Source organism: Misgurnus anguillicaudatus, chromosome 10 (assembly GCF_027580225.2).
Source record: "Misgurnus anguillicaudatus chromosome 10, ASM2758022v2, whole genome shotgun sequence".
In the NCBI taxonomy this organism is placed as follows: domain Eukaryota; kingdom Metazoa; phylum Chordata; class Actinopteri; order Cypriniformes; family Cobitidae; genus Misgurnus; species Misgurnus anguillicaudatus.
Genome location: NC_073346.2, coordinates 33,426,342 through 33,454,299, shown reverse-complemented (window position 1 = coordinate 33,454,299; position 27,958 = coordinate 33,426,342). Strand labels below are relative to the sequence as shown.

Genomic DNA, 27,958 nt, shown 5'->3' with positions numbered 1-27,958 from the left:
CACGCTCCACACATGACTGTGCGCGCCTGCTGCTGTTTTGCAGCTCCTCGAAATGTAGGTTAAATAGGGTATTTGGTTTAGATCCAGAATTTACATAAGAATTCATTTATCCACGTTGACAGGAAAATCTTCCATATATAGCACGTATGCAAGCGCATTGACATAATTTGTGCATTTCGCAAACCTTAAATATTTGTACCTATTTCATGCATTTATTTTGCTCAGGATTCACTCTGTCGTAGTAGCACTAGTAGTAAAGCGTGTGCAGAGTACTCCAGACAGCTGCTGTTGTCACTATGGCAATAATGGAGGCACAATGGCTGGATTCGGGCACCGTATAATTTATGTGCGGGCATTCTCGACTCGCAAATCTTACTTGTTTGTGGTTGTGGTTTGATTTTACGCACGCAGTGTTTTTGTCCTTGTGATGTTCCATCACTATGGCTTATTTGAAATTGTGCGATTCCTCTGTTTCCAAGATAGATGCAGGAATGGATGGAGGACCAGCCCAGTGGGAATTGAAGCACTGATGTGTTTAAAATTCCGATAGATCACTGAGAGATGAGCGCTTCCAGGGGGTCTTAATGTTAATATCCAGCCCCCTTTTGTAACCTAATTTTATGTGTAATAATTTGCTCTGCTGCCTTGAGGCTAATCTACTGTCCATCTATTTGGATGCTCAGATTTGGCGTTTCCCCACCCAGCAACACAACAGAGAAAACGCCTGTGTGTTTAAAACCATTTAAGAGCAATAAATGCACACCTTTACGGCAATTATCCTTTGTAGATGATCATTTGTTACGTTATTTCACTCTTTAGTGGCTAAATCGAAGCAATGAGCTCCATCAGCTGTACACCTTTGTTAAAGCTTGTGTGATGGCGACCACTGTGGTATCAGGTAAAAATGATGTCACCCTCCACCATGCGCTTTGTGGGCTTTATCTGTTTGCAATTTTTATTCTTGTGTTCACTTCATTCCCATGTCAACAAGATGACATATTTATATATTTGAGCCAAATTGCCATATTGCTTATTTTACTTAATTGACTGCTGGGAAATGGTGATGTAAGTAGGAAAGATGCCCTAACAACTGGCCATATTGGATAGCCTTTTCCAATCCATTAGATCATCACTGGTGCAATGTTACCCGCAGTTAATTTGATTTCCCCTGTAACTGGTTTGATAATGTATTCCCTTTCATTGCTTTAATCACTTTTTGCTGAATAGCTCTTTTTTTGGACACATCAGTGCTGCTGGACAGATTCGGCTGTTGGTCGAGACAAAAAGGTGTCGCCCGCCATGTCTTTTGGATCAAATGTTGCTGATGTTTGGTATCTAAAATATATTTCATGTGAAATGATTTGCACAGATCTGCCCTGATCTTAACAAATAGAAAGCTTTTTGGATTTTAATATGCTGTTTGATAAATTGACCTATCCATGATTATCAGCAGTTTTACATGTATGTGACACCTGTTAATGGGAAAAAGCACTTAGATTTAAAGCAAGTGGATTGGGATTTCATTAAAAGCTTGATGCTTTATCCTATCTGCTGGATTGCGGTAGTGATGTTTGGGGTGTCATTATTCATTTGTTCAATAATTAATTAATTAATCAGACTAATATTTTTTACAAATGCAATCCTGCATGTACAGTCTCAGATGAGAGCAGTATACATTTTGGTCCTGAAGACCAGCAGTGACAGCTTCAGCGGCCGCTGTTCTTTGTTTCAGGCATATGATGTCATTTGTGGTTACGGAAATGACAAGTTTGCAGTTTAATGTTAAAATTAATATTGCATTGTGTTTATTTATAAAATCTAGATTTTTTTGTGAATGCACTTTTACATTATACATCTGATTGATTTTTTTGGATGTACTAGGGCTGTGTCCATTTAGCTGGTGGTGTGGTGTGCTTAAAAACATCAACTTAAATGACAAAAATTTGTTTTAATCATATTTACATTCGCATCCAGTAACTCGCCGACAAATTAATTTATGACAGCTTGCTTCAAGAGAAGGAGCAAGGGGAAAATCGAAATTATGGGTGGTGGATTTATTTGTCAATCCATTGCTTTGCATTATTTCCCAAAAATTAAAGCAACCAAAATAAGAATGGTAAACTAAATTGTTCTGTGTTAATGTGGTTTGCTGCCATTTTGTGTTTCATCACTTAACTGAGCACCCCACCCCTAATGTAGCTTAATGTGTAACTTTATATATGTAATGAGAAAGAATCTAATTCAGATATTATCTGCTTACTTAATTAGTTTATTAAAACAGGAACCATGGCAGAGAGAATGGAAATTAAAGATCACTGGATGTGAAGATGTTATGATAAAAACAGCCATGTTTTGATTGAATAACAGTATTTTTTAATTGTTGGCTACTAGGGTGGCACTCTATAGGCGTTTCTCGCTGACTGATGTTAATGTATGAATCGGCGTTGATGGTTTCCTTCTCGTCGCATTCGAGCTCAGCCGTTACATTCGCTCTGCACAGTGATGGCAAGCTGGTTCCCATGGCAACACATCCCTACTTCATCCCACCACCTGTTGAGTACAGAAATGAAAAGATTTATGCAACTGGAGGTGGAGAGACGTTTAGTGGCAGCTGTCTGATATGTCTTGATAAGGTCAAAAGATAGGACTGTTAACACCTGAATAATTATTTAAAGGGGACATTCCAGAAGACGTTTTTAAGATATTAAATAAATCTTTGATGTCCCTTGAGTACATATGTGAAGTTTTAGCTCAAAATACCATATAGGTAATTTATTGTGGCATGTTAAAATAGGCACTTTATGGGGCTGAGCAAAAATGCACCGTTTTTGTGTGTATCCCTTTAAATCCAAACGAGCTGCTCAGGTGGGCGGAGTCTCAAGCGCTGGCGCTGTAGTCAGACAGAGCATTTTTAGATTAGATTAAATTTGTTTATTACATCGAGGGAGATTCTCTCACGAAAGAAGTTAGTGAGCGATGTTAAGCATTATATATTTGAACATGTTTAAAAAGTCAATTATCTGTTTTGTGCATACTAAATACATGTTTATCAGCAGATGGGAAACATTGTAGAATAAAAATAAAGACTTTTAGCTCTCATGCTGCTTTTAAACAGGCACAATGATTTTCAGCATGTTACAATAAATTACACGTCCACAAACACTCAGAAGTTTACTTTTTGACCAAACCACACGAGCACATTTAAATGATCTGTAATAAAACAACACGTTTAATGCTTAAACTTTAGAGAAACAGATCAAATGACATGTTTAAGATTAGTGTGTACACATATTGAACACATTCGCGTTTCTGTCAGTCTCTCATCTATTTTGTAACTCCTCATTCATTTGAAACTTCAGAGAAACATTAAACAACATATTTACTTATTGTGTATGATAGTGAATACGCGTTGTTCACTCACTCTGTCTCGTGCAGTGCATTAATCCTCGTCTTCATTCATATAAACTTCAGAGAAACATATTAAACAACATAACTTACTTGAAAGCGAACCGTCGCGTTGCTCTCTCTCTCTCGTTCGTTCGCTCACTCGCTCTCTCTCTCTCTCTCTCTCTCTCTTGCACTAAGGTAACGTTAATCCTTTAGAACGTTAATTCCATCTTTAGAAAGATTATTAAAACTACAAGTTATAAGATTGTAGGCTCCTGTTTGTGTTTGATGGAATACAAACGAGTCGTGCTGTCAGTCATTCTTTCTCTCTGTCTATCGCACTCGTGAGGCCGTTCATGGTTGGATAGCGCAGTTGAAGGGGCGGTATCATTATAATAGGATCCCTTAACTACGTCATGCGGGGAGCGAAATCCGCATGACCTATTTATTCACATGCTTGCAGAGAGAGCCTTACCAAAACAAAGTTACAGGGTTGCTATTTTTCATGTTTTCTGGGTTGGTAGAAGCACTGGGGACCTGATTATAGCACTTAAACATGGAAAAAGTATGATTTTCATGGAATGTCCCCTTTAATGTAAAAAGTAGAGTCGTGTGTAGGGTTGCTAGGGTGACTTAAACATTTTCATTGTGGTGAGAGGATTTATGTGTACATAGACATCGATGCATTTATCCAAAGTGACTTACAGTTCCTCCAAGATATAAATTTTTCATCCTTATCCAGGGAATCGAACCCACAACCTTTGGATGCTAGGTGCAATGCTCTGTCAACTAAGATACAGGATTTACTTGTAATTGGCCAGTGATTAAAGATGAGATCTTTAAGCCCCTACCCTAGACAATCGTCAGTCTTTATTGTTTAATGATTGGTTCTTCAAGTTTCATTTCAATATTAAAAATATCAAGTTTATATTTTCACAGATGGGGGTCACATATGATATCCCATAGGGTGATTCTCATGAAAGCCAGATTTAGAAGGCGTCCAGCATCAGAATTTTTAAAAGGCCCTTGAAGCCAATTCTTTTTTTTGCACTTATAAGATTAATGTCTGAACTTACTATAACATTTATTTTTAGAATATTTAAAAAAATATTTCCTATAGAATTATTTACATTTTTTAGATTATCATTATCAAAAATTATCATTACCGCAATATGATATTACATTAAATATATGCATTTACCTACCCAGTCTCATGTAGATGCGTATAAATAGCACGAAGTGTAAAAATCGTGCAATACATACGCCAGTCCTTCCCATTCACTTAAACGGTGCATCTTTTTTTGTCGTTTTATTTATTGGTTTCTCAATTTTTTCTGTTTTTTAAACCATTTTTGCTTGGGTATAGGGTTATATTTTAGATTTGCTTAATGAGGTTATTTAATATACAGGTTTTTCCATGTTTTTGTCCATATTTAAGCCATGGTCGCTTGGAGTTGGGGTTTGGGTTAGGATGTCATTTTTATATAACAAAAAGATGATCTAACCCTAAACCCAAGCGAAAATGGTAAAAAATAGCAAAAAAAAAGAGAAACCAATAAATGAAACGACAAAAAAAGATGCACCGTTTAAGTGAATGGGAAGGTCTGGCATATCATATGCACGCCAAAGTGGAATTTGGCGTATGTATTGCACGAGTTTTACACTTCGTGCTATTTATACGCAACTCCGTGAGACTGGGTTGGCATTTACAAACTCATGTTTCGGTAATGAGAACTAAAAAGATGTCTACTACGACAAAAAAAATTTAACTTAAGAACTTGTAAGAAAAAATAAGAACTGTTTACCTGGTAGCCATCTTAAGTGTCACAGGCAATTATTTCCCTTCCAACATTTTTATTAAAAATGTTAGTTTCTTGAGGGCTTAAACAATGATTGAAAATTGTTGCGGAGGATGAGAAAATTGGTCTTGGACACATTTATATTCCTTATTATTATCTCTACATTTACCAATGATCACCAAATACTACATGTTTCTTTACTGTAAATGTTTATAGTATAACATGCATTGAAGCTTTTTATTTTTTAGATTTTTTAATTATAAATATTTCCATGTGAAAGAACGCAAATCCAGTCATGGACACGTTGCGGTAATGAAAATTTCCCCTTAAATGCGGAAAAAACAACAAAATTGTTTTGTATGATGTCATTTGAAATCATGTGCAAAATAGGACATGAAGAGATGTTTGTAACTGTATGCTTCTTATTTTGATAACATTTACTTTTTTTATCAACATGTTTCATGATACCTCATAAGTCTAATTTCACGAGAATCACCCCATAGTTTTATTGGATCTGACTTCTTAACAAAACACGATATAATAGTAGGTGACAGAAAAAAGTCAAACAAGGCTATTCTAGTAGTAGCTGTTTACACTGAGGTCCTGTAGTTGCACAGACAGCCATTAGAAAAGCATCTGAGCTCCAGACGACCTGTCACTGCTCATAGACATCCAGCCTTGATGTCTGAAAGGTTCACAAACACTTCAGCATTCATGCAGCTGAGACCTACAGCCATCTCCCTCCACAACCGTCCTGGCCACTATATAAAACACTACCCCCCCTTCAGGTCTGTAATGGGGTGCTTGAAAGAAAAGGGGTAACCAAGTATTACATAACAAGATTTGACCGTCTAATAGAAAAGGGGAAACACAAGGACTCATTTGTGTCTGTTCAGGCTGCACTGTGCCCATTGCCCCGGTTTTGCACTTTTGTAATGCGTCCTGTCTATGAGACGCATTATATAGTATAGAGATCTTGGATAATGCCGCGGCCATAAAGATCTGACCCTGATCCGAGTATTTAATCCACACAATCTATAGCCATTCTCTGTATTTTACGGAATTAATCCTAACTAGTGGAAAGGAGATATGTCTCGAAACGAAAGTGTGCAGTTTCAAAACCCCTGGTCTTGATTAGGTTACAGGCGAGTATCCGTGACACACATTCGCTAATGGTTGAAAATCGATTTACGTGCATTTACTGTTATCTCTTATGAATGTCAGGTCTTTGGTTTCTCATTCACGCCGGTTAGATTAACGTTTCTGCATGAGTCTCAATAAAACATCATTATGCAATTTACCACATCCTCTAAACAGCAAACATCATTACACTGCTTAAACAAAAGCTTTATTACTTAGCATTTTGTTGTTTTCCTAATGGTGTAAAACACTTTCTTTTAACGCAAATAGATGTGTCATGATTTTTAATTACTCATCTGTTTTTTATGTAGTCCCACACAATTAGACTGATGTTTTATGAGTCATTATACTTGTAACATTAAAATCAACACAGCATTCTTTTTTTGTCCGTTCACATTTTGGTAAAGACATGCAGATGCTGAAGACAAAATTTCAGATTTATTTGTTTTTTGTCTCTATTTCTCTTTCTGTTCACATGAGACTTTCTGGTTTCGTTTATCTTCATTTAACCTTCTAAAGTGGGAGGAAGCACGTAAAGGGATAGTTCACCCAAAAATCGTCATTCACCGACTCTTATGTTGTTATAAACCTGTACAGTTTTCTTTTTTCTGATGAACACAAAGGAAGATATTTTGAGGATATTTGTAACCGAACTGATCAGAGGCCTCATTGACTTCCATAGCAGGAAAAAGAATACTATGGAAGTCAATGGGGCCTCTGATGGGTCTCATTAATGCAATTATCTAATCAATTCAATTGAATCTAATGATTCAAGCTGATAGAAGAGCAACTTTGACTGAAATAACCACTCGTTACAACCGAGGTGTGCAGCAAAGCATTTGTGAAGCCACAACACGCACAACCTTGAGGCGGATGGGCTACAACAACAGAAGACCCCACCGGGTACCACTAATCTCCACTATAAATAGGAAAAAGAGGATACAATTTGCACGACCTCACCAAAATTGGACATTTGAAGACTAGAAAAATGTTTCCTGGTCTGATGAGTCTCGATTTCTGTTGAGACATTCAGATGGTAGAGTCAGAATTTGGCGTACACAGAATGAGAACATGGATTCATCATGCCTTGTTATCACTGTGCAGGCTGGTTGTGGTGGTGTAATGGTCTTGGGGATGTTTTCTTGGCACACTTTAGGCCCCTTAGTGCCAATTGGGCATTGTTTATATGCCACGGCCTACCTGAGCATTGTTTCTGACCATGTCCATCCCTTTATGACCACCATGTACTCATCCTCTGATGGCTACTTCCAGCAGGATAATGCACCATGTCACAAAGCTCAAATCATTTCAAATTGGGTTCTTGAACATGACAATGAGTTCACTGTACTAAAATGGCCCCCACAGTCACCAGATCTCAACCCAATAGAGCATCTTTGGGATGTGGTGGAACGGGAGCTTCGTGCACTGGATGTGCATCCCACAAATCTCCATCAACTGCAAGATGCTATCCTATGAACATGGGCCAACATTTCTAAAGAATGCTTTCAGCACCTTGTTGAATCAATGCCACGTAGAATTAAGGCAGTTCTGAAGGCAAAAGGGGGTCAAACACAGTATTAGTATGATGTTCCTAATAATCCTTTAGGTGAGTGTATATATATTTTTTTCTTTTGGTGAACTATCCCTTTAACTATCCCTCTTTATTTTCTGTTTTATTTACATTTATGCATTTGGCAGAGGCTTTTATCCAAAGTGACATTTTGTTTTACTCAGTATATGTTTCCTGGGCCTGGGTTCGGACCCAAGACCTTTTACACTTATAACACAACCTTCTACCACTTATTTGTTATAAAAAGTGTACTTTAAATAATCAAATAATCTTTTACCTAAACTAATTGCTCTGACAGGCTGTGTTCCAAAGTGCTAGACATTTTACATCAAATGATTTTGAAAGAGCTTGTGCTGCTTGTTGATTTAAAGGTACAAATCTTTTTACCACTTAGTACCCGCCCTCCTTGTGTGTGTGGCGTGTTTATGCATTAGAGAATAGATTTACATCTGTTTGAAAGTCACATTCATCTCTCACGAAAGCAGATGTAAATGCTCAGTTTTAGTCTTGCAAACGTCATGTGTTATCATAGCAGAGCTCTATCAGGTTCATTATTCTCAGAAATGTAACAGAAATATTGCATTAGTGATTCCCATTCACTAATAAAACCCAGACCGAGCACATCTGGCCATTTTTGGGAACCTGGAGTGACTCCAAAGATGCCAAAAGAGACGCCAGAACGCTTCAGTCTCCACTGTCACATGTAACGTCTCGGGTCACATTCACTTTGCTTTTTATCAATGTTATGAGAAGAAACACAGACGTGCATGTGTTCTGACAATACTGAAGGTTTTACTGTCAGATAATGATACAGGAGAATGAACACAAGACAGGCATCATTAGAGCTTTAGTCGGAGGCTGTCATGTTAGTTTGCGTACAGCTACAGGCTAACAGGAAAGCTGCTACCCAGATGCTGTGTTTTAAAGCGTGCTGGTGGCTGGGCACATATTCTAAAAGTGCCAATGCCGTTCCAAAAATACACACGTTATTTCCTGTGGCAGAAGCCGCAACACGTTTCTTCATATTTCTTTCTTTTCTAAAGTATTAAAGCAATTGCGAAATGTCACACATGTTCTTGTCTGTTATAAATTAATAAAATGAGACTCTCGAATAAAACATCAGAAGAGTAAATTGAGTTGGAGTTTGGTTACAAGCAGGGGCACGGAAAGATGTTTTAGGGTGGGGAGCTGTGTGTATGGCGGTAACCAGCTATGATGTCACAGAGGTCCGGACCACTATATATCTCTAATATCCTCTGAGAAATAAAGGGACACTCCACTTTCTTTGAAAATATGCTTATCTTCCAGCTCCCCTAGAGTTAATTATTTGATTTTCACTGTTTTGGAATCCATTCAGCTCATCTCTGGGTCTGGTGCTAGCATAGCTTAGCATAATCCATTGAATCTGATTAGACCATTAGCATTGTGCTAAAAAATAACCAAAGTTTGGATATTTTTCCTATTTAAAATTTGACTCTTCTGTAGTTACATCGTTTACTAAGATCAACAGAAAATTTTAATTTTTTAGGATTTTATAGGCAGATATGGCTAGGAACTATACTTTCATTTTGGCGTAAAAATCAAGGACTTTGCTGCTATAACATGGCTGCAGCAGGCGTAGTGATATTACGCACTGCCGAAAAATGTCCCCTGCTATTGAAAGTTACTAAGGGAACTATTTTTAGCTGCTGCGTAATATCATATTAAGCCTCCTGCAGCCATGTTACAGCAGCAAAGTCCTTGATTATTACGCCAGAATGAGAGTATAGTTCCTAGACATATCTGCCTAGAAAATCGCAACTTTTAATTTTCTGTCGGTCTTGGTACACGATGTGACTACAGAAGAGTCAAGTTTTAAATAGAAAAAATATCGAGACTCTTTGGTTAATTTTTTTGCGCGATGCTAATGGTCTAGTCGGATTCAATGGATTATGCTAAGCTATGCTAAAAGTGTAGCGCCAGACCCGGAGATCAGCTGAATGGATGGAAAATGGTAAAAATCAAATGTTTAACTCTAGGGGAGCTAGAAAATTAGCATATTTTCAAAAAAGTGGAGTGTCCCTTATTATACTTAGTTTAAACTCTTCCTCGGAGTGTGTGTGTGTATGTATAAATTTACTATAGTCTCTCCTTTTGAACTGTGCCTGAGCCCAAGTGAACCGCGCTCAAGCCTGCCAGGGCGCGATTAACCAACATTACAGAGCGATCACAGTAGTCAAACGAACCAGGTTTTGGGGGTCAAGTGCACCCGGGAGCAGTTTGGTTTAAGAAGTGTGAGTGTGCCCTAAGTAACCCTACCCAAAAAATACTTTCATTACTACTAAACACTCTTTGGACACTTTATTTCCATTTTTCGAACTTTTTCTTAATGTAAATTTAAATAAACCAAAATTTATGTGGCATTTACAATCCTGTGAAATTAGGGGGTGCTACTGCACCCCTACTTACCCCGATTGTCATGTTAAACCTCTTTCAAACAGCATGTTGATCCCAGAAAATTGCCATAAAATAGCCTTTTGTGTGAATGAAGACATGTCCTGGAATTAATCCTGTGATCACTCCCAGAATGGGGACCTAGTACATTGCCGTAACATTTCCAGAATGCGTCTCAGTGTTTCGTTGAGTGATCCTAACTGTAATCTGCTCCTTTTAACAGGTAACTTTTTGTTGGGAAATGAAACCGAAGTGGATATTGCTGTTAACGTGACCTCCTTGCCAACTGAAGCTCCAGAAGAGAAGATAATTGAGGTATCACCGTCCATCAGAGCCACGGTCCTACCTCTTCCCACCGAACAAAAGCACAAAGAAGAAGAAGCCAGTGGTATGATAGAGGAGGTCTTTTTACCGAGTACCGTTATCATTGAGGTTCCCACGACCACCTTTGCAGCCCCAGCGATCGTCCCCGACTCTGCTGAGAACGACCAATTGTTAATCCCTTCAATTATGGATAAAGACGAACCGGAGGAGGAAGTTGACGACGAACTCCGACCCTTGACTACGCAGCCACCCTGGCAGGACCCTAAAGTAGACGAGGAGACCACCGTGTTTGACCTTGATCATACAGATTTTAAATTTCCTACAGTCCCCCCCACTACTTCACCTCCTCCTTCCCCTTCTGAAGTCACTGTAGGTTTCTTTGACCATGATTCCCGCCGCAGGAACCTGGACCCAACGTCTGTGACACTTCCTGAGCTTCAGGGACGTGAAGCCACCTCCTGGGCCATGGCAGATAATTACGACTACAACACGTCCCCCGCTTCAGAAGATTATCCCTACACTAGCACTACTGAAACTTACGAAGATTACTTTCCCACCACCACCCCACCCAAGCCTCTCCCTCCACAATTTTCCAACCCAGATAAAACGCTGGTCAAAGTTGCCACTGTGGAAGAGAACCCACGTGTTCCCTCTAGCGCTTCTGAGTCCAGTAATGGCTGTCGGCAGGGTTTCATCCGGATCAACGACACCTGCAGGTCTCCGTGTGACCTGAAGGCCAACTACTGCTTCAATGGTGGCCAGTGTTACAGCCTGGATGGAGCTCAGGTGTTGTGCAGGTAAGCTTTTAGAGTAACACTAGCAGTCAATGAAACTTACGCTGCATGCAAAATCGCCTACTTTCTTACTGTTACCCGGGATCACAAAACCAGTCATAAGTCGCTCTGGTATATTTGTAGCAATAGTCAACAATACGTTGTATGAGTTAAAATTAAGGATTTTATGCCAAAAATCATTAGGGGATTGTGGTGGAAACCATAACTACTGACATTCTGCATGTCTTTCAATAGCTGGTGTTTCCAGTTATTTTCTCTGTGACTGTTAACTATCTACAAAAGTTATTTTGCATTAGACATAGGAGTATATGTGCTAGACAGAGAGTCCTAACTTGCTAATTAAAATATAGGTCAGACAGTTCTCAACAAGTTGCTAATAACTACTTTCTCATGCTCCTTATAAAAAAGATTAATAAATATAAAAGAATAAAAATATAGAAGAATAAAAATCAATTAGAAAATTCCCATCACAGTATTAAGTAAAGATCATGTTCCATGAACATATTTTGTACATTTCTTGCCGTAAATATATCAAAACTTGCTAGGACTTCATTTGGACAACTTTAAAGTCGATTTTCTCAATTTTTCTTCATTTTTTTTCTCAAAATAGTTGTATCTCAACAAATGAAGAGTTTGGTTCCAAAACGCGATAAACGCCATTTTAAAAAAAGAGTTACCGCCAAAATCTGTATTGTATCAGGGCAGTATTAAAAAGTTAATTCACAAAGTCCAATATCTGCCGTGTTATTCTGTCATCTTTTCTCCCTTTTTTCCCAAAACGCGATAATCCTCCTTTTCTGCAGAATGCAATAAATCCGCTCAACAAATCATTCCATTCCATGCATTGTAAACAACAATCGTGGCGTCTTGAATTTACGGAATCCTAGTTTTTCTCATATTGTACTTCGTGATCAACAAATAAAGAAAAACAAAATAATACTTTGATGGCGTTGCTAAACCTGTGGTGATTTTCTGTGATGGGAAAGAAAAAAGATCAAAATCTTACGCAAGGCACTCGGGAGACGGCAAAAGGCCGGTTGCTTGTTCTCCCGACAGCATCAAGCTTCTGTCATGCTAAGACATCGACCCCAGAGGATCTTATGAAAAACTTTCCATTATTTTACGCGAAGCCAACAAAAATCGAGCAGGACCTAAACCTTTTTTAGCTGATCGCTGTCAACTTGTCATGGATTTATTGCATTTTGTGGACAAAATAATCAGTTTTTATAACAAATCTTTGAAAATCAAATTATGAATTTTAATTTTTTAAAATGTTGTTATAACTTAAAGATGTTATGTGAAAGTAACAGAAAATAGTAGTTTTCATCTTGTCACTTTCTTGTATAGAAAACACGTTTTTACCGAAATTAGTCAAAATGGATTTATTGCGTTTTGGAACCAAACTCTTCAAATATTGTCCTATCCTAACAAACCATACTTTCAGATCTCAATTCAGAAAATTGACCCTTATGACTGGTTTTATGGTTCAGGGTCACATATAGTATAAGCGAAAATCAGCAAGATGAATAGTGTGTCCGAATTCATAGTATTCGAAAAACGATAGACGGAAAGTACTCGGATGTACCTACTGCTTTTGGCAAATTTAAGTGAGTTTATGCAAAGATATTTAATAGTAACAAGATGTGCCACTGGTATTGAATGAATTGGGGAGATCATAACAGTCAGAATGGCCGCTCTAGTCCCGCCTCCCAGTAAAAAGAGCCAATCGTCAATCGGAATTCTTTGCATGAGGGACTTTGCACATGCACAAAATCGACAGGTATTGTTTCTCTTATTCTAACAAGACATGGGAGGCATTGCAAATATGGCGGCGGAGTGACGCAACTTTCTACAAGATCCCCTATGGTCCAATTCATGATTTTTCATTTTCTTTGGTGTGTAGGTGTGTATTAGTACATGTAAACGATATGCAAAATGTACAGACCCCAAAGTAAACAATGATGCGAGTTATCATCTCTAACGTAAATCTCTTTTCTTTGACTACAACAAACAAACGGATTGTAGGCAACGGTTTACTTCCTGGGATTGGTGATGTAGTAAAGACCGACATTATCATAATTCCTCCCGCTCGGACTCACAGCCTATAAATTAACTCCTGTTAGCATTGCATTGTGCGCAAATCTTTCAAACATTGTAAGGAGTGTCACATTTCCGTCTGACGTCAGAGGTATTCAGGCCAATTACAACGTTCAGGTTAGCTGGTCAATCCGGGACAGTTTTATACAAAAACTGTGCGTTTCAGAAAGAAAGGGAAATCTGGAGCTACAAAAATGTATGGTAAGGAAAAATGTGTTTTTAGCCATAAACCACGCAAACACATTGTATACCAAATACACAAAATAGCATTGTTTTTTTAGCAATGAATTAGGTGCTCTTTAAATGGATTTGGTTTATGCCTAAAATAAGAAAACATATATGTCAATGGGGTTCGAAAAATTAATTTAAATTGAGTTTATGCACCCGAATGTATGCAATGTTTGTAACAACACAGTTTTTGAGCACCCTTGACTTCCATAGTATTTTTCCAATGGAAGTAAATGTTGCAAATATATTTATTACAAATATCTTGCTTTGTGTTTAATAGAACAAAAAATTTTGCAAGTTTGGAACAACGTGAGGGTAAATAATAAAAATATTTAATTTTGGGTGAACTATCCCTTTAAGTATTTAAGGCAAGTTTATTTTTCTTACTCAATTTTCTTACCCCAGTGCAAAACATCTCATGCCATTTTGCTTTGGTGTGTTGTTTGAAGAATGTTTAGAAATCATTTGTTGATAATCAGTGTTTTCTGTGGATCCTTTTAACCTTTTGGGCCAGTTAGCAACCACCTGAAACACAGCAATGGCCTAGTACCCATCCAGAACACCCTAGCAAGTGCTTTATACACACTCAAAACAACTTAGCAACTGCATAGCAACACGGCATCGACCAGCATCAAAGGCAAAACCCTCACACAATGACAGTCCGAGTGCTGCACAGCAGAAAGCCGCACATGTTTTTCTCAGTTCTTTACGAGCAGAGTTTATTAGGAAACTTCCCTCTCGCTGCCAGATTATTTTAAACTGTTTTTGCCCAAGCATGTGACCCACATTTGCACTAGTTTCAAGTTTACGTGCTTGGACCTTGTTTTGTTTTCATTTGTCTTGCATTATGACAATGAGGGTGTCTTTTACTGTACAAAAATATTATGAAGGAGTTTAATTTAGAAGAATGATAGTAACATTGTCCATCAGACCATTAAAAATAATCTATCTACTGCAAAAGTATTTATCATCAGTAACTGCTATACAATATTCCTTTTTAAAGAGGTCAAAGTGAGGATTATGAAAAAAAGCTAAGATAAGTACATGAAGATGTGATTTGTAAGGACAGTTTAGGTTGTTTTGGGGGTGGTAGACGTTTTAGACTAAAGCTTCCTGAAAATGTGTTTATCCACATTTTTTACATAATAAATTAGCAGGTTTTGGCAGGGTAGACCTGTCTTATCTAATACAGAGATTAAACTCTTAAAATACTTCCCCCTAAGGGTTTTAGTGGTGCATGAATGGGAAAATGAACAGGCACCTTGTCTATATCCATTCAATGCACCAGAGGTTGTAATTCACATTGTGATCATGACCTCAGGGCTTCCTCCAGGCCTGCCTGTGACTATTAACAACCTTTAAAAGGCTATCAATTTCTGGCCCATCCCTCTTTTTAGATCAGGGCAATAGCTCTGGCTTTGACCCCAGCCGGACTACACCAGTCCAGAGGTTACGGTTTGCAATAAATTCTCAAATGTGCTCATATCCATTCTGATATACTTTTAAAGTTGTTGCTCGGGAATTTGTCTTTCATAGATCAAGAGAAATTGTAGAGTTCAAAAAGTCTTTTATGAAAAATAAATAATTGACACATGAGACAGTTGTTGGCTTTCATGAAGAGCGAAGAGATATAAAATGAATGTGGATAACATAGATCTGATCTTTTGAATGAAACCCTTTTTGCAGAGTTTAGTGCATTGTCAGAAAAAAAAGTGTGAGAAAATGGTCCCAAGTTGTCACTGGGGCAGTACCCTGAAAAATTTCCTAATGTGTAGGTACAGATATGCATACATTTGGTACCTCTGAGGTACTAATATGTGACCCTGGACCACAAAACCAGTCATAAGTCGCACAGGTATATAGCAATAGCCAATAATACATCAAATTATTTTTTGCTTTTGCCAATAATCATTACGATATTAAGTAAAGATCATGTTCCATGAAGATATTTTGTCCATTTCCTACCATAAATATATAGAAAATGTATTTATCATTAGTATTTTGTGTTGCTAAGGACTTGTCAATATTTATATTTTTTGCACATTCGGATTCCAGATTTCAAATAGTTGTATCTCAACCAAATATTTTTCTTTCCTAACAAACCATAAATAAATGAAAAGCTTATTTATTTATTTATTTGATGCATAAATCTCATGGTCTAGGGTCACTTTTTAAAAGCGTATCGCCCCAGTGACAGCTATGGTCCATTTTTTGACTTTTTTTGTAAAAAGGAGCAGTGTTAATGTCTTATGTAAACTCTACAGGAGATACATGTAAGATTATAAGAATAAATCGAGCCGTGCTATTGGACAGTTACAAAAAAATCTTCAGTTTCTTTCAAATTAATTTCATTGCTGTATTAAGATATTTTTAAAATCTTACATACATTTTTCTTATAGCTTGTCTAACAGTCCTAAGTGATATATTAAAATGATTCATTATTTTCATAAAATAATATCATCATAATCAGAAAAAAATACCAAAGCTGTCAATTTCAAAAAGTGCACATTTAACCCTAAATGGTGCATATTTGTAACTCAATGTACATTTTAGTACCTCACAGGTTGATACTGGTACCTCAGGTACATTTTACCTTTGTAAAGGGTAATGTCACAGTGACAGCTTTTGTACCATTTTTTCTAATAAATGGGCACTAGTAAATGATCTTGCTAAAAATGTGGCTTATTGTTTTACCCAGTTTCACGGAGATGCGTATAAATAGCACAAAGTGTGAAAACTTGTGCAATACATACACCAAATTCCAATTTTGCTTGCATATGATACCCCATTCCTTCCCGTTCACTTAATACGGCGCATCTCTTTGTGTCGTTTTATCTATTGGTTCCTCAATTTTTTAAACCATTTTCGCTTGGGTTTGGGGTTAGATTTGGCATTTGCTTTAGGATGTCATTTAATATATAGGTTTCTTCATGTTTTTGTCTTTTTAACCATGGTCGCTTGGAGTTGGGGTTAGAACTGGGGTTTGGGATAGGATGTTATTTTATATAACAAAGTTGCTCTAACCCAAACCCAAGCGACAATGGTAAAAAAAACTGGAAAAAAATTGAGAAACCAATACTTAAAACATAAAAAGATGTGCCGTATTAAAGAGCACCTATTTCATTGCTAAAAAACAACGTTATTTTGTGTATTTGGTATAATGCAATGTGTTTGTGTGGTTTATGGTTAAAAAACACATTGTTTTACACATACTTTGCCTTTTTGTAGGTCAAAGTTTCACTCTCTTCCTGAAACGCACAGATTTAAAAAGTGTCCCTGATTGGCCAGCTAATCTGTACGTTGTGATTGGTCTGAATACGTCTGATGTAAGCTGGAAATGTGACACTCCTTACCATGTTTGAAAGATTCACGCATAATGCAATGCTAACTGGAGTTAACTTACAGGCTGTGAGTCCGAATCGGGAGGAATTAAGATAATGTCAGTGTTGTCTACATCACCAATCCCAGGAAGTAAACTGTTGCCTACAATCTGTGTATTTTTTGTAGTCCAAGAAAAGAATTTTACGTCGGAGAAAATAACTGGCGTTATCGTTAACTTTGGGGTATGTACCTTTTGCATATAATTAGCATTACTAGTACACACCTACACACCAATGGAAATATAATTGTGAATTGCATCATTGGTGCTTTTTAAGTAAACGAGAAGGACTGGCATATCATATGCACGCAAAATTGGAATTTGGCGTATGTATTGCACGAGTTTTCACACTTCACATTCACATTTTTACAGTAATTATAATTCAGTATTAAGTATTCAGCAATTATTGCTTCTCTGGGCCTTTTTTTTTGGATACAATCACCTGCCAAATGCCATAAATGTAACCCTCTGAAGATTCAAATGTATCACAGTGCACGCAATGCAAACAGATGCCCTACCCGAAACCTCTCCTTTGGGGCTGATTAACCCTCCTCACTCCCCAAATCAGACCTGGTTAAAGTGGGTCAGTAGAACTCTGGGCAGCTGTGTCTCATGTTGGCTTTGTTTACATGAGGCTCATCTCAACACACTGATTTATTCACTGCTGTGATCTTATTAATAGGATGAATGTTAAGGGCTCAGACATCTTTTCGTAGGATTGTCCCCACCCCCCATGCACATGCACTTTTAGTGATTTGTCTAGATCTGCCTGTGTGTGGACAGAAGACAGCTGGGCTTTCTGTAAAAAACTTTTTTTACCAGAGATTTAATAAAAGAGAGCATTTTTGTTATTGCTCAGAGGTGGCTCTTTAAAATGCTTAGCAGATTTAATATTGTGAATTGTTACATTTAAGTATCAACTTTGTCTCGGATGTTAGAAACAATTGAATATTTGTTCTGTTAATAATTTTATGAGAAAATGTTTAACTTGAACGTCTTGACAAATCTGATTACGTATTGTTGAGACATTACTTGGGTTTTTTTCTAATATGAAGATGGAGACCTTTTTTACTCCATTTACTCTAAAGGTGTTCTTAATACTATGCAGCCGAAACAAACAATTAAGATATTAACTACAATCTCAGAATTCTTCTTTCCTTTTTCCTTTTCTTTTCTGGTGTTTGTCATTCACTCGGACATGAAAAACAAATGCGTAATTTTGGAGGAATTTAATGTTTGACGAAAAACATGCCGGTGTGAGTCAGAGTTCTCTGTTCTCAGCATGGAAACAGATGAAAGCAATACAGTGTGTTTTTATGTTTGTGTATTCAGATAATTTAATATACAGGCAAAATCTATTTACTGTATGTGTCAATTTGTATATGGCATGAAACATAACCGATGTTTAGATCTCGAAATTTTGTTGCAACGAGATCTCATTCCAACCTCCCATGCAAATCCCTCTGGCACACAGGGCGTGTGGAGCCACTTTACACTCATTTACTGTGAAACTTGGAGTAAACCAAATGTAGACTTTAATCTTATCAGACAAAATTAGATTCATCCTGGACGTCCCACTGAAAATCCAACTTTTTTTCCATTGAACTGTGTCTTTAGCTCAGAGATGGGATATGGTTCTATTGAAAGAGATTTAAAAAGATGATTAAAGAAATGATCCAAGCTAATTTCCAAATATTTGTGACGTATTGTCAGTTTCCAAAAATTTTTACTCGTGCCTTAGTAGCAAACATACAAGCTTTAAAAACCTCCAGTATATTGGTGATACCCATCCTGTCCCAAATGCTATAGATAGAGCTTTACATATATAGAGCCCACAACATTTGTAAAAAAAGATGGACGACGTGTCTCCATAGACTTCAAAAGTAAAAAAAGGAAACCAAAATATCTCAAAAATGGCGGCTGACATATTGCCCCCGATGACTTCATTTGGAGCCAGAGTCTGTGTAGTAGTGATCGTGAAATGGAGCTGTCCATCAAGGCCCTGCTTGTTTCCCTTTTGACTCACAATTACACACATCAAGTCTTCACACCCCTTTTAATTAGTCTTTAATAAGTAACTTAAACCAAACTAATTAGAATAACAAACACTTAAAAGTACTTAAAGGAATATTAAATTTTCTTAAAAAAAATCCAGATAATTTACTCACCACCATGTCATCCAAAATGTTGATGTCTTTCTTTGTTCAGTCGAGAAGAAATTATGTTTTTTGAGGAAAACATTGCAGGATTTTTCTAATTTTAATGGACTTTAATAGACACCAACACTTAACTCAACACGTAACAGTTTTTTTCAACGGAGTTTCAAAGGACTATAAACGATCCCAAACGAGGCATAAGGGTCTTATCTAGCGAAACGATTGTCATTTTTGACAAGAAAAATAAAAAATATGCTCTTTTAAACCACAATGACCTAACGTAAATGCGTAGTGACGTAGGGAGGTCACGTGTTGCGGAGTTTCGCGTTCGTCCTCTGTGACCTCTTGACGTCATGACGTATTGCATGGGGTCACGCTGACGCATCACGACCGGATCTAGACCAGAAGTTGTGGTTTAAAAGTGCATATTTTTTATTTTTCTTGTCGAAAATGACAATCGTTTCGCTAGATAAGACCCTTATGCCTCTTTTGGGATCGTTTATAGTCCTTTGATATACTCCGTTGAAAAAAACTGTTAAGTGTTGAGTTAAGTATTAAATGTTGGGCTCTATTAAAGTACATTAAAATGAGAAAAATCCTGCAATGTTTTCCTCGGGAAACATAGTTTCTTCTCGACTGAACAAGGAGAGACATCGACATTTTGGATGACATGGTGGTGAGTAAGTTATCTGGATTTTTCTTTTGAGAAAATGGAATATTCCTTTAAACATGCTAAAAATAACAACTAATGTTGGGAAAAATGTATTTGAAGTGTACATTAGTTTAGGGACAACACACTAAATGCGTTGTCCCAGAATCCACACATCTGTCTTATTATTGAAATAAGGGGAGAGGTGGGCCATTTGTGGTGGTTGCCTAGCAATATAAAAAAAATTCCAGGCGCGTCCGCACCACATCGAGTTAAAAACATCTCAACTTTTCCGAATGCCGCAAACGCAAGGTCATGTGACAAGAATCAACCAACAGTGGCGTTTTCCGTGCGGTTTTAGACGTGAAATGTGAACCGTCCCTAAAGTGATAAAAAAGGCAGTGTGGTTCCACGAGATTAAAACGCGTTTGTAGTAATTGGCCCCTTAGAGTGTAGTTTGATTTTTAAGTTTGGCTCACATCCCATTCATTTACACAGAGAGGGCAGGGTTTATGACCAGGGGGTGATCAAAATGTTTTGGCTATACTTTTCAGCATCTGCGTGGTATGCCTGTTTAAAACTAAGATTAGTAAATGATTTTCTTACAGATGGACATAAAGCATTGTTGTGACAGACAAAGTAGGCCATGATTAGATCGGTCCTAATCCAGTCTCGATCCTTCTCAGCCCCTGGCTTATTACTATCAGGGGTCTTCAAGTGTGTCGATTCTCAATCTGGGGATCACCCTTCCACCATCACAGGGGAGTTGCATCCTCTCTAAATAATCTGTAGCCCAGCCAGTTATTGATGGTTGCACTATACTGAATAAAAATATGATATGCAATAACTTGCTTAATGATACAGTATATGGTATGCGGTACAATAATGCTTAAAGGAATAGTCTACTCATTTTCAATATTAAAATATGTTATTACCTTAACTAAGAATTGTTGATACATCCCTCTATCATCTGTGTGCGTGCACGTAAGCGCTGGAGCGCGCTACGACGCTTCAATAGCATTTAGCTTAGCCCCATTCATTCAATGGTACCATTCAGAGATAAAGTTAGAAGTGACCAAACACATCAACGTTTTTCCTATTTAAGACGAGTAGTTATACGAGCAAGTTTGGTGGTACAAAATAAAACGTAGCGCTTTTCTAAGCGGATTTAAAAGAGGAACTATATTTTATGGCGTAATAGCACTTTTGGGAGTACTTCGACTCGCCTGAAAAGTCCGCTCCGCTTCTCCCTCTCATAATGGGAGAGGGAGGGTGTTACTGCGCCGGGTCGAAGTACTCACAAAAGTGCTATTACGCCATAAAATATAGTTCCTCTTTTAAATCCGCTTAGAAAAGCGCTACGTTTTATTTTGTACCACCAAACTTGCTCGTATAACTACTCGTCTTAAATAGGAAAAACGTTGATGTGTTTGGTCACTTCTAACTTTATCTCTAAATGGCTATCGAAGCGTCGCAGCGCGCTCCAGCGCTTACGTGCACGCACACAGATGATAGAGGGATGTATCAACAATTCTTAGTTAAGGTAATAACATATTTTAATATTGAAAATGAGTAGACTATTCCTTTAAAGTTTGTCAAATCAATTTGAATAAAAAAACTGAAAATGAAATCTGCATTGCCCTGAAAATTGAACTATGCATAACTTTTTGAAGTATTCAAATCTTTCAGTTATTGCAAACTAGGGGTGCACCCATATATCGGCCGATTATGCTTGCTATGCTTCTCAATGAATTACGGTGAAATGCTGCTACATTCAAAAGCCAGAGGGCGCTCTCATGCAGAAGATCAATGTGACCGGCTGCGCGATTCAGAATAGTTATCGGCCTCGTATATTAGTGTATATCGGCATTTATCGGTGCACCCCTATTGCAAACCATTGCGGTATGTTTTTAACGGTATGCATGCACATTTACGGTATTCCCAATGGGCAACCTTCCGGTTTCTCTTGTGAAGGCAACACGGAAGTGATTTAAACTGCAATTAACCGACTGGCCGCTACAGACTGGCTCCAAAAGGGAGTCAATCCCATAGACCCCCCCCCATCTTAAAATGCTCAACTTTACAGCAAAAATAAAAATGTTTACAGCCTGGTACAAAAAGTCATTTTGGTCTATATATAGCAAATTGTTCCCTTCATGACAACTGTGAGGGGGCTAAATCTTTTTGTAACTTTTTATAAATCCGTTTAAATTATATTAAGCCTTAAAGTCACTAACGTCGAGCTAGGCAGGCATGATTTTAGCAACCAGGCACCTCGACTTCACCCACGTTTCATCTCTTTGCCTGTTTTCAGTTATCAGTGAGTGACGCGCTGTGACGTGCTGCCAAGATGGCGAAGGTAGGCTTTGACATCTTTGAGCTTCAAAAATGCTCTTCAAAAACTTACGGGTGACATTACAGACACTATGTCCATATTTTATACAGTCTATGGATATTCTGTGATTTCGGTATATCTTGCAGCCCTATTGACATTACGGACACTACGTCCATATTTTATACCGTTTATGGATATTCCGTGATTTCGGTATATTCCATGATTTTGTGATTTCGGTGAGCACAGTGATAAACCTGAGGCTTCGAGTTAATGTGCTTGGCATTTGGATAGGCTCAGTTTGACAATGTGGACTAACACTTCATTAAAGGACACTGAACTTTTATATGTTTTAGGAGCGAGACCTGTGCTTGAGGTGAGATTTGGTCTTAAGAGATCTAAAGAGATGATGGAAGTGTCATCATGTCATCTGTTTCAACTACTGCCTGCTACTGCTCAGATGGCGCTGTTTGGCATCCATCCATCTCAAAACCCAATCCCCTAAATAACACACACACACATGTGCACTTATACACACAAACACAGGCTTAGCGTGACCATCTGTCCACATGCCAGATTCATAAACTGTCCATATTTCAAAACAGAGGTTAACGGCACAGATTCAACCCTCAAGCCAGTGAAACCACCCAGATTCAGTCTAAATATATGCAAAACTGATGTGTCTTACAGCAGATGTGAATTTCTAAAAACAAACATGCAAACCCACCTAACCAGTCAGTTACCAAACCATTTTTTAGGGTGCTTTTGAATATATTTTTGAAGTTTGAAAGCTTTCCCTATAAAATTATGGGTTGTATTAACCCATGGATGGGTAAGATATGGACAAACCCAACTGCTGGGTTAAATGAACCTGGAAAAGGTCCATATCTGACCCCAACCATGCACAACCCAGCATTTTAGGTTAAAGCAACCCAGATTAAGTTAAACTCAGCGGTTGGGTTTATCCATATTTTAATCCATATTTTACCCATCCATATTTTAAAACAAAGCAGCGTTCTTACTGTGTATCCATTATATAATCGCATAGAAAGGAACAAAACAGATATTCAAATTTCTTCTTGTGTGTTCGACGTTAGAAAAAATATATTGTTTAGAAGAACTACATAGCAGTAAATGTTATAAATGATGATTTGTGTTCAGTGCTGTAGGCTCTGTATGTGGAGAAAGTTCACGTTAAATGTGACAGATTGCATTACAGATTTATCTTCAGATTTGTTTAGAAGGGCTCACGACCCAGAGAGGCAGCTATGAACAGAAGTGGGTGGAGAAAAGAGAAAGATAAACGGATACAAAACAAGAAAGATGGAAAGACTGGAATTGAAAACCCCCTGAAAGGAGGGCTGAGTTGGAGAACAGACAGGAGAATGGGTGTAGAATGTAATTTAGATTGCATGCAAACACGCCGAGGAAACGAACACAATCGAAGAAGTGTTGAGATCTGGAAGCGTGGATGAAAAACAGCTGAAGGGCTGAAAAGACGGGATGCTGTAGAGACGCATTTAAATGCGTGACCTCATCAACACACCCGTCACTTCTCCCTTCTGGGATTGAATGCCCTTGATGGCACCATGCCAAACCCCAAAACTCCGTTCTCCTTCATCTCGCTCTGGGTTGGCGCAGACACAAAGGGGCATACAGGATGCTGTCGTGAAAAGGAAAGAAACCTCAGAAACCCTCTCCCGTGACCACCAAGGCTGTGAATGAAGATGACTTCCTTTCTTTCTAGACATTTACATTTCTGTGTGCAAATGTATGTGCGGGTGGGGGCGAGAGAGGACGAGGTGACCATGGTTGCAGTCTTTACTGATGATTTGGGTTTGTGAAATGTCATTGGCGACGTCCAAAATCGCATACTGTGACAATAGTTACTGAATTAGATGAAGTACTCATTGACTGTTAAAACTGTAGGTACTATGTATAAAATGGATACTAGTATTAATTAATTTGGACGTACTACATCCGCCATTAGGATTAATCACATGACAAACATAGTCAAAACAACAAGTAAATCGTTAACTGGAATGACGTTAAACTAGCGCAATTTAAGCACAATCGGCAGCTGTTTAGTATATGTATTTGTATGTGAATATAGCCGTGTTACCGCTTTTGGACATTTTTGAATAAAACAACGCCTCTCCTTCTTCTTCTTCATTGGATAACTCCTCTCCCGTAAGCTCAAGGGATAGTAAAGGCTCCATTGAATAAACACTTTGGGATCTTGCCAGAAGTAGAAGGTCATCCGGGTACTTTTCGCCTACTGTTTAGGAACATATTTGGAATACTATAAATTATGCAGAATGACTACTTATTGGTGCTTTTCCATTGCATAGTACCCCACGGGTTGGTTTGGGTCAGTTCAGATCAGCTCACCTCATTTTGGCTTGGTTAGCTTTTTCATTGAGTTTATTAACACATTGGAGTGGGAGGGATTATACGCGTGTCGTTACATTTGCACTGCCTACTGCTGTGACATCATACATGTATGAGTGTCGATGTACATTCCCATATTCATTTATTTCTCAGTCCGCAACAAAATTTAAATTGACCACCACAAATAGATGTTTGCATATCGCGTTTATCACTACCTCCGTCTCACATGACTCAGCTGAGCCTCATTTAAGTTGCATTTAAGCATATACGTGCATAAAAGGGAGTTTGGAAACTTACAACAAAGCACAGATGACAACAGGTTTACTCGACAGCGCAAGCTAGCATGAGGGTAAAGCTAATCTTTTACATTATAGCGATGACGCTGGTAGTGATGATTCGCTCAGACCCATTAGTGATCTACAGTGTTTTCGCATCACGTTTTGGAATCAGCTGGGGTCGCTTGCAACCCCAAACGTGGTGGTACTAAAAAAGGTATTGGGTACTATGTACTGCACCCAGTGGAAAAGCTCCCCAAAAGTAAGCTAAACCAAACCCTGGGGTACTATGCAATGGAAAAGTGCCATATGTTACTGGAATCAGATCACATTGATTCTTAGACAAAAAGGTACAGATGGACAGAATAATGACTGCTCATACACTTGTTTTTTTCCAAAAAAGATCCAAACTCCACCATTTTAGCGCCTTTTAAATACACACATATTGACAATGGATTGCATTTTCAAGACAAATGTCACACTGAAACAGTTCAGTTTGGAAGAAACTTACAGTTAGATAAAAGCATCGAGTGTCACTCACTGGTGCCTGCAAATATGAATGGTAAAAATGCTGAAGGCAGTGAATTTTAACTTGCCCTTGGTGCAGAAGATGCACAGACTCCCATGCATAATTCATATGGAGCCAGAGACAACATGCAGAGTCAAAGAACATTTTTGGACGGTCGGTGAGGATTAAAATCAACCATGTGTCCTCCTATGCGTCTCGTTTAAAAAAAAGACTGCGTATTGGCTCTTATACAACAATAATTGTATATTAGGGTGATTCTCACGAAAACTTGGTTTTAAAAATGTCAAGCATGAAAATGTAAAAATTGCTTAAATTTACTTTTTTCGCACCAGACATTGAAAAACAAAGTCTGGAGTAAACATTAATTTAAAAACTTTTACTTATCATTTAACACTTTTTGTAACATAATTTAAAAAATTTGTCCTAAAAAATCTCATTACCGCAACAGTCAGAAAACATCAACACTGACATATTTTCAAAATGACATGACAAACCTGAAAGAACATAATTTGGAGATTCTGCACCTGCATTTAAAATCAAAGTATTATGCTTCTATTAATTAAATTAAAATTTAATAAGCATCTGTTGCGGTAATGATAATCAAAATGTCGTGTAGGCATTCTGACAAGACAATATTTCAAATTAACTGTAAAAAAATTATCTTACCTGGTAACCATCTTGAAGTAACTGGTCCATGTGCTTGGTCACTCAAAATCAAACTTTATTAAAATTCTGTATGTGTGCTAGCTTAAACTGTTCTCAAAAAGTGTTGCGGAGGATGAGAACATCAGGCATGGACGCATCATTTTCCTAATTTTTCTTCATTATTATTATACATGAATATTCAGTAAATATTTTTTCTGTCATCTAAAGTAGTCTAGCAAAACATCCATTTATTTTTTTTCTAAATATTTTTGTGTTAATTTGATTAAATTACAACATAACGCATGTTCAAACACAGCCAGACACATTGCGGTAATGAGAATTTCAGCAGAAAATGAGATAAAATTTCCAATTATAAATTCTTATGTTGAAATCACACATTGTGCAAGGTAGAACACAGTATTGTGTTAATTCTGATGCTTTTTAATGTTACTATATTACACATTTTAAAGCTAAAATCATTAGTGCCGTGGTGTTTCAATGGTTCTTGAGAATCACCCATTAAGTTAAGGTGCTTATAGCCCAACAGGCTTTTATCCAACAGGTTGCCACTGTTGATGCTAGTGTCCGATTTAAATCAGTCCTCATGCAACTTTTTTATTTCTCACACATTTTTGTTTTCTTTTTTAGGTGCAACATCCAGGACTACATGTGGCACAAGGGTTCACGCTGCGAGTCGGTCATCACAGAGTTTCAGGTGATGTGCCTCGCCATCGGCTCTTCCACCCTCATGGTGCTCCTGCTCTTCATGACCATCGTTTGCTTCGCCAAGAAGCTGCACGTGCTCAAGACCGAAAACAATAAGTTGCGCAAGCGCAGGTGAGACTCCAGCCTGGGGCAGATCTGTGAAATAAAAACACATTGTTTAGAGAGACTGAAAGGTTTATGGATTAAACGGCTTAAAACCTCACGTTATGTGGGGGATCTAAGAAGGAATAAGCGTGGCACGTTGCATTAGCCTGCCATGTGTTTATTTAAACAGTAACGTTTTGGTCTCGTGACTTTAATCAGGCATTTATTCAGTTAGATTCAAATCTATTTCTAAAGCGCTTTTCGCAATTTTGCATTGTAGCAAAGCAGCTCTACAGTAAATACAAAGGAGCACAGGCATATATACAAAAAGAGACAATTTAAGTAATTATGACAAAATACACATACATTAGCAGTGCATAAATTATAGCCAAATAGCAGATATTCCTGGGTTTGAACCCATGACGTTTTGCGCTGCGAATGCAATGTTCTTTCAGCTGAGCTACAGGTAAAAAATTACCTCAGGTAATGCTAATCCCATCCACATAGAGCAGTTTGGGAGACCAGCTAGCTGACCCATTAAACCAGTTGAGCACTAGTATGTCTAAGCTGAGAGATCAGCTATATAGCTTATAAACCATCTAAGACCAGCTTAAGCTTGTTTAAGCTGTTTTTTAGTCAGGTAGATTAAATACTAATAATATAATTGAATAAAAAGTAAAGAATAGGGTAGTACAGGTTTAGAAATAGAGCTGCTTTTTTGATTCCCTAAAAGTGCTAGCATAACACTGCAGCTGTTTTGGGCTAATCGGATGCTATGGAGACAATACAGAGCAGGGAGTGGATGGCGTGCTAACGTTTAGCATACAGCGCTAGCAGCGGGCAGACTGCTGCATGATGTCATGAGAGCTCAAGCTGAAAGTAGGACAGTGTGATGGGAGGAGGGGCAAGATGACCTACATACAGCTGTGAGACCCAGGGGGGGTGTGGGGGTGAAAACTCTGGCTATGATTTAAACAACAAACACACCCTTTTTAAAGAAAAGAAGGAGACGGATGATGA

At 37.9% G+C, this 27,958-nt stretch overlaps 1 protein-coding gene across 9 annotated transcripts in view; it reads left to right on the top strand.

Moving 5' to 3' along the window:
* cspg5a (chondroitin sulfate proteoglycan 5a) overlaps positions 1 to 27,958 on the top strand; it is a 56,516-nt gene that overhangs the window by 13,176 nt on the left and 15,382 nt on the right. For all 9 annotated transcript variants that reach the window (XM_073872414.1, XM_055211021.2, XM_055211017.2 and 6 more), the window contains 2 exons: positions 10,553 to 11,450; positions 26,777 to 26,965. In XM_073872414.1, coding sequence (XP_073728515.1) covers positions 10,720 to 11,450; positions 26,777 to 26,965 — 920 coding nt within the window. In that variant the 5' untranslated portion in view covers positions 10,553 to 10,719. The remainder of the gene's footprint in view (positions 1 to 10,552; positions 11,451 to 26,776; positions 26,966 to 27,958) is intronic.